At 45.6% G+C, this 15,381-nt stretch overlaps 1 protein-coding gene across 2 annotated transcripts in view; it reads right to left on the bottom strand.

Moving 5' to 3' along the window:
• Positions 1–3,278: 3,278 nt before the first annotated feature.
• Positions 3,279–15,381, bottom strand: part of LOC114586798 (somatomedin-B and thrombospondin type-1 domain-containing protein-like) — a 28,350-nt gene continuing 16,247 nt past the window's right edge. For both annotated transcript variants that reach the window (XM_028710611.2, XM_028710612.2), the window contains exons 4-5: positions 6,553–6,711; positions 3,279–3,679 (exon numbers count right to left, since the gene is read on the bottom strand). In XM_028710611.2, the coding sequence (XP_028566444.2) occupies positions 3,574–3,679; positions 6,553–6,711 (265 nt within the window). In that variant the 3' untranslated portion in view covers positions 3,279–3,573. The remainder of the gene's footprint in view (positions 3,680–6,552; positions 6,712–15,381) is intronic.

The following is a 15,381-nucleotide window of genomic DNA, read 5'->3' on the forward strand; positions in this document are numbered from 1 at the left end:
CTCTATATAAGCAGGCTGGCTGAACCCTTCAGCTCAGTTCTGTTCTGGCCTGTGAATAAACAAGAGCTGTATGAAGAATCACTGTGTCGTCTGATATGTTCACCCACAACTTAACAATGGCAAAAAGAAGAAGCAAATAATAAATTTAGTAAATCATAACAGCGATAATCAATAGCTGGGATTTATTTTCATTTCATTACTCTCTGCCCATCTAGCTGTTCAATCTCTCCTCCCCCCACCCCCCCTCCCCGTCCTTTCATTCTCTCATCCAGTAACACCTCTGAGTAAGGGGCACATGTCACACCAAGCTTTCATTTTGCAAATCATGCTCCACCGTGACACTGCGGGGAGGGAATGTGCAGACAGCATGCCAAACTTTTGCACACAGCCACCAGGGATTTGCCTGCGAAGCACGGCTCCATTGTTCCCCGTTGCCGATATGGCTGCAGCTATTCAGATGTGCCGAACTGACTTTGGAGGTGTCAAATTAATTTGCAATATTGCCCTCGTCTTTTTCGTTGACACCAAAGGAAAAGCCCTGGACTCCTTGGGAAGGGAAATTAGGCTTTGCTCACGAGACAGAGACTTGTGCTTTTCTTTGCTCATGGCTCCTATGTTTGATAAATTTCTGCCTCCCTTGTTTTGCCCCTGTTTCTGCAAGTAGTTTCTGCTTTGCAGGGCAGCTGGGACCTCGGTTAGAAGTTCGAATTTAGTTTAACTTTAAAATATATATTTTAAAGGATGCAATACATATATGTGTAGAAGAAAATAGCCCTTTAAGTGTCCCGGGTCCAAGTTATTCAGGGCTTTAATGGTAAAATCCAGCAGGGTATGCTGGAATTTATAAAGACTCTTTTCACACTTGGGGGTATTATGGTGAATCTACCACTTGCCCAAGGATTGCATATATTCATTATTTTGTCCCAAGATAATCACTGGTCAAATGGGATTTGCAAGTTTCTGAAGCAATGCAAAAATGGAATGTGCCCCAAATAGCCATCTTTGGCAATGTTTCATTCTTTCAATGTGTTTGGAAATTCAAGTACCGCCACAGGCTAGGTGAGAAACTTAATCATTGATTCTAGCCCTTATTCCATAAATAATTTTAGCTGCAACCCCATGCCCAATGACTGGGGAGCAGGGGGTGTAAGAAGGCACCATTTTCACCACACCTAGCGCTTTTGTTTTGCTGCAATTCATTTTCTGCCAAAAAAAATGTTATTTGTCTCACTGTCCACTGTGGCAAAATTACACGCCTCGCATAATTTGCGAAGTTAATTACATAAATTTACATGGCTATTATGTGATACCGTTCCATTCGTTTCAGTGCAGAGGATACACAATGCAAATATGAGGCAAACACTGGCAATCTCCGTTTTCATTGCTGTCTGAATTCTCGGACATCCTTAAAGGTAAAGAGACCCCTGACCATTCGGTCCAGTTGTGACCGACTCTGGGGTTGCGACGCTCATCTCGCTTTACTGGCCGAGGGAGCCGGCGTACAGCTTCCGGGTCATGTGGCCAGCATGACTAAGCCACTTCTGGCAAACCAGAGCAGTGCACGGAAACACTGTTTACCTTCCGCTGGAGCAGTACCTATTGATCTACTTGCACTTTGACGTGCTTTTGAACTGCTAGGTTGGCAGGAGCTGGGACTGAGCAATGGGCGCTCACCCCGTCACAGGGATTCGAACTGCCAACCTTCTGATCGACAAGTCCTAGGCTCTGTGGTTTAACCCACAACGCCACCCACGTCCCTTGCCTGATAGTAAACCTTACTGAACTCGATGCAGTGGCGTAGCGTGGGGGGTGCAGGGGGTGCCGGCCGCACCGGGCGCAACATCTGGGGTTAGGGCAAATCCACAGGTTAGGGGGCGCAAATCCACAGGTTAGGGGGCGCAAATTACTTGCCTTGCCCCGGGTGCTGACAACCCACGCTACGCCACTGACTCGATGGAGTGTATTTTTCAATAGTATGTATGGGGTGTGCTGCTAGTGATTTGCAGCCATATCCCTTTAAGTCCGGTTAATTCTGATGGGTCTTGTTAAGTACAAACTACATCCCCTGGACTCTAAAACTAAGAGATAAAAATGATGAACTTTTAATGGAAAACTGGAGGCCTTTTTTGGGACTTTCCAATGAAGTATTATAGCGATATGAAATAGTGAGCAAGATTTGAGATATGAACGGCAGGAGGTGGGGAATAAAAATACCGATAAGGATGGTGTTAGGGGGTTTGGTAACAAGTCGGGCTTTCCCTGAACACATCCTCTTCGTCAGGCTTAAAATTTCTGTCCAGGTGGATTTTTATAAAATTTGACAAAATGTCCTGGTTTTTAAAGCAGCATTTTTAAACCCAGTAACAAGTATAATGCAGCAACCAACAATAAAAGAACAAAAACATCAAGGAGGGGAGGCTGGGAAGTCAAAAAGAAAAATATAAGAGACATGGTATCTTAATCTTTGAAAACTTAATTTTAAAAATCAATTGAAAGGGGGTGGAGATAAGTCCCCCTACATTCCCACACATAAACTCTCCCCCTTTGTGTTTAAGGTTCAAGAAATGAAGAAGCAGGCAGCTGCTGGTAGCTTCTTGTCTTAAATCGGGATAGGGCCGAGTGTGGCCCTTCAACACCTCTATACCTGGCCCTTGGGAACCTCCCCAGGCCACTTCCCTCAGCAACCTTGCTTTACACACACTTAACCCGAGGTACCACTGTATTGGGGAATGTACTCTGCTGTGACTCACAAGCATGAGTTAGCAAGGATACTACAGTGGTACCTCGGGTTAAGTACTTAATTCGTTCCGGAGGTCCGTACTTAACCTGAAACTGTTCTTAACCTGAAGCACCACTTTACCTAATGGGGCCTCCTGCTGCTGCCGTGCTGCCGGAGCACGATTTCTGTTCTCATTCTGAAGCAAAGTTCTTAACCTGAAGCACTATTTCTGGGTTAGTGGAGTCTGTAACCTGAAGCGTATGTAACCTGAAGCGTATGTAACCCGAGGTACCACCGTATTACATCAATATATCCTCTCCTATCACAACATTCCCACAATGAGCGAATATAAAATTGACATTTCTTGCTTTGCCCGCTTTTGACTCTGGCTCCACCCATAATGGAGATTTGACCCCTGGAACATTGGCCAGAAGGGAATCTGTTTCTTGGTCTGGGGTGTGTGTGGAAAGGTTCCCTGTCTTAAATAAAGTTGGGAATCGTTGTGGAAAGCAGACAAAATATGCCATCTTCCATTTTAGCGGCAATGGTAGAGGTAGTATACCTTTTTCAGAGGTATTTAATGGGTATATATATATGCAGTTCTTTTTTCCTTTTTTTTTAACAAAGGGAGATTGAATCAGACGTTCTTGTGCTTGGAAACAATACACGGTCAGGTGTCCAGTATAAAACAAGTGGAAACAATGAGTGCATAATGATTGGGAAAATGTAGCTTGAGGGTTGCCATTGACTCCTTCAGCTCTCTTCTTTACCAAAAGAAAACACCCCAAAACAGTTACGGCTGATGTTTGGACTTTCCTCTCTTTCTTAAGATTGCCACTCAGCTCGACACAACGTCATATGAAGATAAAGGAGAGTTGAGGGCACACACATTTCTCCTGTAGAGACTCCTGTACCCAAGATCCTTGGCAGCCAGCAATGGACGCCGCAGTCCAGAATGTTCTAGAGAAAGACAGAAAATAGGATGGAGTCAACAAGGTACAGTTTCCAGTTCCTTCTTTAAAAAAATTTTTTTTTTATCGATTTGTTACAAAAAGCAATATAAATAAATAAAGTGCAAAGATAACAAAAAGAAAGAAAGCAACGAATAAATAAATAAATAGAGTGGAACCTCTACTTACAACCATAATCTGTTCCGGCGGCCCGTCCTTTGGGCGAAACGGGTCGCTGGTAAAAGCGCCGTTGTGCACAGGTGCATTCGGCGACAGCGCGCTTCTGCGTGTGTGTGAATCGCGGCAAACCCGGTACAGTGGTACCTCGGGTTACATACGCTTCAGGTTACATACACTTCAGGTTACAGACTCCGCTAACCCAGAAATATTACCTCCGGTTAAGAACCTTTTTTCAGGATGAGAACAGAAATCCTACTCTGGCGGTGCAGTGGCAGCGGGAGGCCCCATTAGCTAAAGTGGTGCTTCAGGTTAAGAACAGTTTCAGGTTAAGAATGGACCTCCAGAACGAATTAAGTACGTAACCAGAGGTACCACTGTATTTACTTCCGGGTTTGTCGCGGTCACAACTTGGATCGGGCCCAAGTAGAGGCGGTCGTAAGTAAGAAGTTCTACTGTAAATCAAATCCTAATGTTTCACAGCCTGGAAGGACAGAAGTTCAATGATACAGTACAGCTTCAAAGGGTAATAAAGCAGTAACTCAAAAGGACTCGGCTACATTAGTAAAAACAACCAGCGAAACAACAACCAGCGATTTGAATGTGTTATAAACATGCAACAGCAGATGGCGCAGGAGAGCAAAAATATATTTCTAAGCGATTTTCCATAGGGTTTTATTATTATTATTTGTTATAACCATTTAATTTCTGACTTATTTATAGCATTTCTCCCCCTTTTTATCCAAAAATTCCCTTTACAAATAATAAATATTTATGAAAATCAAAGTATTTCTCCACCTGTGAGTTCCATCGTTGAGAATAAAGATAGACTTAAATATAGTCTTAAATGAGCCAGACATTAGAATATACTGATAGCACTGAGTGACCGTGTGCCTCAATACTTATATAAGAAATAAAATCATGCCATATGTATAAAAAAGTCACCAGAGAGTTGTTAAATCGGGCTAAATTCCCCTCAGAGAGCTACAGCCGAAATTATATATTTGTGCAGGATAATAGTTATCTAAATGCGCAATCTGTTGTTAGATTAGGAAACAAAAGATGAACTTGTTAAAGCTTCTATGACACACTGGGCAATACAGGACATAATATAGATTTGAATCTCTGGGGGGAACTTTGGAAGAGTGATTTGAAGTTCTCAGCATGTTATTCATTGAAGGGGAAGTACCAGAAAATGATTTACAGATGGTATTTAACTCCGAGTAGACTTGCTAAAATGTATAAGCCTGAATCAGAAAAGTGCTGTAGATGTAACAAGCTTGAGGGTATGTTTTATCATATGTGGTGGACTTGTAAAAGGGTAAAAGAATATTGGGAAATGATATATAATGATTTGGAAAAAATGTTTAAAGATACTTTCCTAAAAACACACACAAAAAAACAGAGTCCTTTCTGTTGAGGATAATTCAGACTGAAATTCCCAGGTGTCAAAAAAGGTTATTTAGGTATACTACTACTGTGTTTTGTTAGCCCCAAAATGGAAAACAAGTGAGGTCCCAACCAAAGAAGAATGGCAACTTAAACTGATGGAATATGCACAACTTTCAGATTTAACATACAGAATAAGAGAACAAGAAGAAAATACGTTTAAAGAAGACTGGAAAATGTTTACTGAATATATGGGTTAAAATTGTGTTCATTTAAAAATGTTGCTAGCCTGAAGATAAATTCATCAGTGTAAATAAGTTTTGATGGATGTAACAATGGTTTACTGAATGTTTTAGTTTATGTAAAATATGCAGGGATGTTTGGTATGCAAAATGAACCACAGAAAGAGAAGAAGGGAAGTCACTGGTTCAAGGTTGTTTAAATGAATATTTTGAAATGTAAAAAGAGTGTGTGTGTGTGTGTGTGTGTGTGTGTGTATCCGTACGGTTAAAGCTATGGTTTCCCCAGTAGTGATGTATGGAAGTGAGAACTGGACCATAAAAAAGGCTGATTGCCGAAGAATTGATGCTTTTGAATTATGGTGCTGGAGGAGACTCTTGAGAGTCCCACGGACTGCAAGAAGATCAAACCTATCCATTCTTACGGAAATCAGCCCTGAGTGCTCACTGGAAGGACAGATCCTGAAGCTGAGACTCCAATACTTTGGCCACCTCATGAGAAGAGAAGACTCCCTGGAAAAGACCCTGATGTTGGGAAAGATGGAGGGCACAAGGAGAAGGGGACGACAGAGGACGATATGGTTGGATAGTGTTCTCGAAGCTACCAGCATGAGTTTGACTAAACTGTGGGAGGCAGTGGAAGACAGGAGTGCCTGGCGTGCTCTGGTCCATGGGGTCACGAAGAGCCGGACACGACTAAACGACTAAACAACAACATATGTGTGTGTGTGTGTGTGTGTGTGTGTGTGTGTGTGTGTGTGTGTGCGAGCACACACACACACGCACAGGAAAAACACAGCCACGAGCTAGCCTGGCAGAGAGTTGGCACACTGTTCTTGCTGGATCAGGTTTCCAGCTCTGACAATGCAGACATGCTTACCTTCTGAGAACATGACTTAATTTCTATGCATGTGTAAAACTAAGGCAAGAGAAAGCCTTTGTATAAGCCTGTGTGATTTATAGGCCTGCAGAGTCCACTTTTGTGGGTTCCGCCAACGGCTGCTGTTGCTGTGGATCAAGTAAAGCTGTCTCAAAGATCACAGGGGTTTGTTTATTGAAGGAATCTGCAATCACACACCTGGCTCCCTGCAGACCGTCCCCTTGGCACCGCTTCTTGCTGCCCACGGCATTCCCTTGGCATTCCACGCAGACACGACGCTCTCTTGCCAGCGGCCTGCTCCAGAAGTGCAGGCGGCAGGCAGGGCTCACCTGCGTCAGGCGGACGTAGATGCAGTAACTGGAAAGCACAGAGAGGGAGCAAGGAAAGGGTTAGGTCTCCATGCTTGGTTAAATTGCCTTCAAACCATTCCTGCCCTCCGCACCCCAGACATACACAAATGGAGGTCATCGTCTCTCGAGACAGACAGATGCCACCAACAACAGGATGGGGGGGGAGAGATGCAATACAGTTCCCGTTCAGAGAACAATCCACTTAAGAGCTCATGCACACTTGCATTCGTCCTGTGATTTCTTCTAGATACGGGTTCAAGAAGTTTCCCCCTGGGAAAACCCTCTGTTTACCACTGAATCGGAACAAATGTGAATCTGCGCAATACCCAGCGGATACTTGTTCTAATTCTGCGGCCAACTGCGGGTTTTCCCTGGGGAAAAGAAAAACCTTTGAGCTGAGAAATCACGGGACAAGTATCGAAGAGCCCTAAGTTGCCATTATACCTAAGTTGGTCATTATACTGGTATACCTGAAGGAGTGTCTCCACCCCCATCGTTCTGCCCGGATGCTGAGGTCCAGCGCCGAGGGCCTTCTGGCGGTTCCCTCATTGCGAGAAGCAAAGCTACTGCGAACCAGGCAGAGGGCCTTCTCGGTAGTGGCACCCACCCTGTGGAACACCCTCCCATCAGATGTCAAGGAAATAAACAACTATCTGACTTTTAGAAGACATCTGAAGGCAACCCTGTTCAGGGAAGTTTTTAATGTGTGACATTTTAATGTATTTTTATTCTTTGTTGGAAGCCGCCCAGAGTGGCTGGGGAAACCCAGCCAGATGGGCAGGGTACAAATAATAAAATAATAATAATAATAATAATTTGTTGTTTAGTCGTTTAGTTGTGTCCGACTCTTCGTGACCCCATGGACCAGAGCACACCAGGCACTCCTGTCTTCCACTGCCTCCCGCAGTTTGGTCAGACTCCCGCAGTTTGGTCAGACTTAATAATAATAATGATGATAATAATAATAATAATAATAATAATAATAATAATAATAATAATAATAATAGGTTGTCACAGCTATTGGGTCTTCTTTTCTAAGCAGAAGACTCCAGAGCAAGGGCAGGGCACATTGCCCTCACTCTGATCTGGCTTCACAACGACACTGTTGTGATGATGTGGAGTTGATCACAAAGCCGCACCCAAGTGAGGACAATGCTCTCTGCCCTGGCTCTCTCAAGCCTGGGGGGGGGGGAGGGAGATGGCTAGTAGCCTAGGTACCCGGGAGTCTGAAGGATGCTACTGATGGGACCACGTAACGGAGCAACTCTGCTAGGAGGCAAGGTGGCAGCATTTGGGACTTTTTAGTTTAAAGAAAATGTGAGCAAGAGGTGACATGATAGAAACATATTGCCAGCCTTCAGGAAATCGGCTTCTTGCCCCCGTGGCAGTAGATAAGCAGAACAAAGGGAAAGGAGTCTTCTTACCAGTTAGAAACTTTCATAATCACAGCGAGAGAACAAAGAACACATCACCTAGAAATGGCGGTGCTCCCAATTAAGGATCACCCCCCATTCCATCCCTATAAATCTATGTCACTTCTACATCTTCTAATCTGAGTTTCTACCCTCTGTGCTTTCTGTTCTGCCACTTTCTGAGCTCTCCGGGACTTTGGAGAAGGGGGTGAATGCTGTCCAGAGACTGTGAATCTGCTAACACTCTCTCTTCCAGTGTTCCTTCTCCTAGCTGTTCCCCATCCAGTGTTTCCCAGCTTCTGCCTTGTAAACTATGCCCCTCTGCAAACCACTGTTCCAAATCTATACTGTCCTCCTGCTCCTGGGAAGATTCAGGAGCAGGAACAGGGGGAGGGGGAAAGCTCCCACCATTCCTCCTCAGCACAGTCCCTGACACATATAAAAAGAAGGAAGGAAGGAAGGAAGGAAGGAAGGAAGGAAGGAAGGAAGGAAGGAAGGGAGGGAGGAAGGGAGGGAGGGAGGGAGGGAAAGGAAGGGAAGGGAAGGGAAGGGAAGGGAAGGGAAGGGAAGGGAAGGGAAGGGAAGGGAAGGGAAGGGAGGAAGGAAGGAAGGAAGGAAGGAAGGAAGGAAGGAAGGAAGGAAGGGAAAGGAAAGGAAAGGAAAGGAAAGGAAGGTCTGTTACTAAGTGATTCCACCAACAGATGCAGAAGAATCCAAACTTCATCCTTAGCTTGCTGGTTAGGAGAAAGATGAATACACAATTTACACACCAAAGATCAGTGCTAGCATAAAGGAGACAGGATTGGTCAGATGTGTTTGTTCTTTTTCTCTGTTTATAATATGGTGGCTGCATTGAGCAGGGACACCCTGCAGGGATGACCAAGGAATGCTACTTAGGTATTTCTCTTGGGATTCATAATCCAAAGTTTCTTATTTGCTTCTGCGACTTCCTGTTTATTCCTGGCTCCCAAACAGCATTCCCGGAGGCAAAACAGACCATCCTGTTCTGTGGTGGTCCAGGCCAGGATTAAGCTCTGTGAAGGGAACAGGGGCCTCCTAAAAAAAACCTCTTAACAAACTACAGCTCCCATAATTCCTTTGGGGAGGCCATGACTGTTTAAAGTAGTATCAGAGGGCTTTAAAAGTACAGCCATACCTCATGTTACGTTTGCTTCAGGTTGCGCATTTTCAGGTTGCGTCCCGTGGCGACCCAGATTACTTCCAGGTTTCGCCACTCGTGCATGCGCAGATGCGCAAAATGACGCCATGCGCATGCGCAGAAGTGGCAAATCGTGACCCGCGCATGCACAGACGCACAGACGCAGGTTGTGTTCTTTTCACGTTATGAACGGCCCTCTGGAACAGATCCCATTCGCAACCAGAGGTACCACTGTATGGTGGAACCAGTCCTGGAGAGCCCTTGAACATAGAATGCTTTCAGATAGAGAACTGTTCTCTATGAGGTAGGGCACACAGCCCACTTCACCTTTGTCTTCCCTGCACGGGAGTAGATACACACATATCTTCATCGGATTGGACTGCAAATTTATTAAGTACAGTGGTACCTCAGGTTACATACACTTCAGGTTACAGACTCTGCTAACCCAGAAATATTACCTCGGGTTAAGAAGTTTGCTTCAGGATGAGAACAGAAATCGTGCTCCGGCAGCACGGCAGCAGCAGGAGGCCCCATTAGCTAAAGTGGTGCTTCAGGTTAAGAACAGTTTCAGGTTAAGAATAGACCTCCGGAACGAATTAAGTTCTTAACCTGAGGTACCACTGTAAATTTCTGTGCCCCCCCCCAAATGAGGTGTGTTGGGTGGCTAATGGAGACAGGGCCTTTTTGGTGGTGGCCCCTGTTGTGAAATGCCCTCTCAAGGGTGTCTGGCCTGGCTCCATGCTATGATTATATCAGCGCTAAGGATTATATTCACTATAACAATAAGTACGCTGTTCCAACAGCACAAGGATTTCTCCTTACACAATGGAGTATTTCCACACTCTCCTCCCCCTGAATTTGTGCTGGGTTTCCCACCCAGCCTTCTGGCACAGCTTTGGGGATGGCACAGGACACCTGGGTGGGAGTCCTATTGCACTAACACTGATCCTTGCTCTGGCACAATTATTTAGTTGGATAACACCCCAGAAGAAGTCCTTTAAAAAATAATAATTGCTGGCATTTAAAATCGTTCAGGTCTTTTGTAAAGTTTGCCGCTGGTGGGTTTATCTGTTTACTGTGATGGTTCAGTTTGTTGTTTCTTTTTAAAAATATATATATTTATACTTTTCAAGTTTATACATTACACTAATTTTACAATCATTTTGAGGTTTCAAAGGTGTGTCAATCTGCAAAGGAGCAGATTGTGTACATGTGTTTTTTTGCTGGGAGAGCACATTTTGGAAGAACCTGTCAGAGAACTGCCATCAGTGCCGGAGGGAAAGAGAGGGCTCCAGAGGGATCCCAGAGAGCGTCCCGGAATTGGGAGAGGCAGCCCATCTTCTGGGGAAGGGAATCAGCTCAGCTCCAGTGGAGAAGGGGGGCAGATGGGGGAATCTGAGAGGGAGTCACATGACTCCTTGCCGGGGACCAGCGGGGAGAGTAGAGGTCCTCCGCTGCCTACGCCCTCCTTGCGCAGAAGGCTTCCGCGCAGGGAGAGTAGGAGGAGACTGGGCGTGAAAGAACTTCTTTGCTGGAAGAAGTTTAAGAAACGCCCACTGACGGATTCTGCCAGCGATTGAGACAGCGACGGGTGAGTGGCTGTCCGGACAGGAAAGGTTCACTCAGGCAACCCAGCCAGGTGTTTGCACCGGCTTACGCACGAGCAACCCCCTGAACCATTACAGAACCTAACTCAAAGGAGCAACAAGGAGAAATGATGGATCTGACCTAAATATTTATGTAAGAGAAAACAAAAATAAAGGTGTGACTAGTTCAAAACACACAAATGGAAAAATAAAAACTTGGCTTCCTTCCTCTTCTTTCTACAGTTCCTTAAATTTATTTTTAATATCTTCTGCATATCCAAATGAACTTAATTTGCTCATTTATTCATCTTCTTTTGATATATACTCTTACGAAACTGCAGGTGATTACAATAACCCTGCCAACGTTTTTTTATCTGTTTACAATTTATCTGTAAGTATTCAATGACCCATTTCTATTCTTTTATTTTTAAAAACATTGTTATCTTGATTTCTTATTCTTCCGGTAAGTTTTGCCATTTCTGTGTATTCCACAATTTTTTGCATCCGCGGTTTTTTGTTTCTTGAGAGCGCCGTGTACGAAGGAGGCCTGTTTTGCCACATGTCACGCGACAGCTCCGGGAGCAATGCACGGACATCGCAAAGCCCGTCTGCTGTATCTCAGCAACACCAAAGCATCTCCCTCTTGGAGCCGAGGGCTTTGATTGCGTCTCCCTAATTAGGCCAGAATCTCAGGCTGGCACGACACTCTGGTGCGAGAATCGGGCGACCGGAGACAATCGACGGAACATCAGAGGGGAAGGCGACATCATCCAGAAATTGCTTGGCCTTGGCTGCTTTTCCCTCTCTCTCTGCTCTGGTTCTGTTCCAAGGAAAAGAGAGCCGGGAAGAAGTGTTGCTCTCCCAAGTAACTATGCAAAAAAGGGGCCTCTCTCCTCAGTCCTCCAGGCCAGAATTAGATGCTGCTTGTGTGATTGAGCCAGCAAAGACTATACTCTCCAACATTTCTCCGATGAAAAATAGCGAAATCCTATTCAATAATAAGGGACGCGGATGGCGCTGTGGGTTGAACCGCAGAGCTTAGAACTTGCCGATCAGAAGGTTGGCGGTTCGAATCCCCGCCATGGGGTGAGCTCCCATTGCTCAGTCCCTGCTCCTGCCAACCTAGCAGTTCAAAAGCACGTCAAAGTGCAAGTAGATAAATAGGTACTGCTCTGGCGGGAAGGTAAACGGCGTTTCCGTGCGCTGCTCTGGTTCGCCAGAAGCAGCTTAGTCATGCTGGCCACATGACCCGGAAGCTGTACGCCGGCTCCCTCGGCCAATAAAGCGAGATGAGCGCCGCAACCCCAGAGTCGGCCACGACTGGACCTAATGGTCAGGGGTCCCTTTACCTTTACTTTTATTCAATAATAATAATAATGATAATGATAATGATAATGATAATGATAATGATAATGATAATGATAATGATAATGATAATGATAATGATAATGATAATGATAATTTATTATTTATATTCTGCCCATCTGGCTATGTTTCCCCAGCCACTCTGGGTGGCTCCCAACAGAATATTAAAAACACGATAAAATATCAAACATTAAAAACTTCCCTAAACAAGGTTGCGTTCAGATGTCTTCTAAAAGTCAGATACAGCGGTACCTCAGGTTACATACGCTTCAGGTTACAGACTCCGCTAACCCAGAAATAGTACCTCGGGTTAAGAACTTTGCTTCAGGATGAGAACAGAAATCGTGCTCCTGCGGCGCAGCGGCAGCAGGAGGCCCCATTAGCTAAAGTGGTATTTCAGGTTAAGAACAGTTTCAGGTTAAGAATGGACCTCCGGAAAGAATTAAGTACTTAACCCGAGGTACCACTGTAGTTGTTTACAGTGGAGGCTTGGGTTGCTAACGTGATCCATGCGGGATGCACGTTCGCAACCTGCAGCGGCGCATCTGCGCACGCGCGGGTTGCAATTTGGTGCTTCTGCGCATCCGCAAAGCACAATTTAGCACTTCTGTGCATGCGCTACTGCCGAAACCTGGAAGTAATGCGTTCTGGTACTTCTGGGTTTCGGCAGGTCAGTAACCCGAAAAAACAAAACCTGAAGCGTCTGTAACCCGAGGTATGACTGTATTTCCTTGACGTCTGAATGGTAGGGCGTTCCACAGGGCAGACGCCACTACCGAGAAGGCCCTCTGCCTGATTATAGTTATAATTTTATAATTTATACCCTACCATCTGACTGGATTGCCCCAGCCACTCTGGGCGGCTTCCAACATATATAAAAATAATAAACAAATATTAAACATTGAAATAAAACTTTCCATATCCAGAGCTGCCTTCAGATGTCTTCTAAAGGTTGTATAGTTCCTTATCTCCTTGGCTCAGGGGTCGCCTGCCTCCATAACCCTCCAGCATTTCTCCAATGAAAATAATAATAATAATAATAATTTATTATTTGTACCCCGCCCATCTGGCTGGGTTTCCCTAGCCACCAAAAATACACTAAAATATCACACATGAAAAACTTCCCTGAACAGGGCTGCCTTAAGATGTCTTATGAATGTCAGGTAGTTGTTTATCACTTTGACATCTGATGGGAGGGCGTTCCACAGGGCGGGTGCCACTACCGAGAAGGCCCTCTGCCTGGTTCCCTGTAACTTGGCTTCTCACAATGAGGGAACCGCCAGAAGGCCCTCGGCGCTGGACCTCAGCGTCCGGGCAGAACGATGGGGGTGGAGACGCTCCTTCAGGTATACAGGACCGAGGCCGTTTAGGGCTTTAAAGGTCAACACCAGCACTTTGAATTGTGCTCGGAAACGTAACATCCTAAGGAAAAGCAGGACATTCTGGGATCAAATCAGAAACCGGGACGGCTTCTGCAAATCTGGGACTGTCCCTGGAAAAATAGGGACATTTGGAGGGTCTGAAATATTGGTTCACTAGGACAAATGGGGCACTGCCCCACCAATCTGTCTGGCTGAGAGGTGCAGTGGTCCCGGGTAGGTGTCAAAGACTAGAATTCCAGAACCAACCAATCAGCATGGAAGAGGTGCTTTTTAGCTGCCAAGAAGAGGTCTTCTCCAGCTTTGTGCTGATTGGAGTCAATCAGAGTAAAAGGGGATGAGTCAGCCGCTGAGGATTAAGGGCCATTCTAGAGAAGGTGACTGTGGGGAACAGCAAAGATAAGCTGCTCTGTATCCTCCAAACGTAAGCATCGAGGAAAACTGAAAACACAAGGCGCTTTACTTTCAAAATAATGATTTGCAAGCCTTGTAGTGTACAATGGAACTTCAAGGGAAACACAACTTCCTTCTTCTTCTTCTTAATTTCATTTTGTTATGTACAGTGGTGCCTCACAAGACGAAATTAATTCGTTCCGCAAGTTTTTTCTTCTTGCGAGTTTTTCGTCTTGCGAAGCACAGTTTCCCATAGGAATGCATTGAAAATCAATCAATGCGTTCCTATGGAAATCGCCTTCAGACCAGGTCCGGGGACAGTCTGTCCCCCGACCTCTTCTGAAGGCTGGGGGGGGGACAAGGGCTTTTCTTCCCACCGCCAGGCTTCAGAAGGCTGTTCTGAAGGCTGGCGGTGGGAAGAAAAGCCCTTCTCCCCACCTCCCACCCCGCAAGCTCCGGGGACAGGAGGGCTTTGCTGCCGACCGCCAGCATTTTAAAAGCCCCCGGGACAGCGGAGGTCTTCTGAAGGCAGACGGTGGGCGAAAGTCTTTGCTCCCCCCCGCCTGCCTTCAAAAGCCGTCCGGGATAGCGGAGAAACGGGAAGGCAGGCAGGGGGGAGCAAAGACTTTTGCCCCCCGCCGGCCTTCAGAAGAGGTCCAGGACCTCTTCTGAAGGCCGGAGGGGGGGGAAGGCTTTGCTCCCCACCGCCAGCATTTAAAAGAGGTCCCCAGAGATTTCCCTATGGGCTTTCTTCTTGCGAAGCAAGCCCATAGGGAAATTCGTCTTGCGGAACGACTCACAAACGGAAAACTCTTTCGTCTTGCGAGTTTTTCGTTTTGCGAGGCGTTCGTCTTGCGAGGCACCACTGTACTGAGTTGAATAGGATCCAAAAGGTAGCAGTCTGATTGGTCCTAGAACAATAGGATCCAGAATGCAGCAGTCTGATTGGTCCTAGAACAATAGGATCCAGAATGCAGCAGTCTGATTGGTCCTAGAACAATAGGATCCAGAATGCAGCAGTCTGATTGGTCCTAGAACAATAGGATTCAGAATGCAGCAGTCTGATTGGTCCTAGAACAATAGGACCCAGAATGCAGCAGTCTGATTGGTCCACAGGAGCCACTCAATCCAGCTCCAGGTGGAAGTGAATCCGCAACCTGATTGGCCTACAGATGAATCCCGGAATTAGCCAATCACGTGAGGCCCATTGTGTAAATAATTTATATAGAGCAGACTTCCATTCCTCCTCACCACTGTGAGCTGAATAAAGAGCATGAAATCCACTCTCGACTCCGAGTATATTTCACATTTCTATACCGCTTTATATTTTTAAGGGGGGCGGGGGGGGGGGAGAATCTCAAAGTGGTTTACAACACAAACACG

The sequence above is a fragment of the Podarcis muralis genome, chromosome 16 (genome assembly GCF_964188315.1).
Source record: "Podarcis muralis chromosome 16, rPodMur119.hap1.1, whole genome shotgun sequence".
Taxonomy (NCBI): domain Eukaryota; kingdom Metazoa; phylum Chordata; class Lepidosauria; order Squamata; family Lacertidae; genus Podarcis; species Podarcis muralis.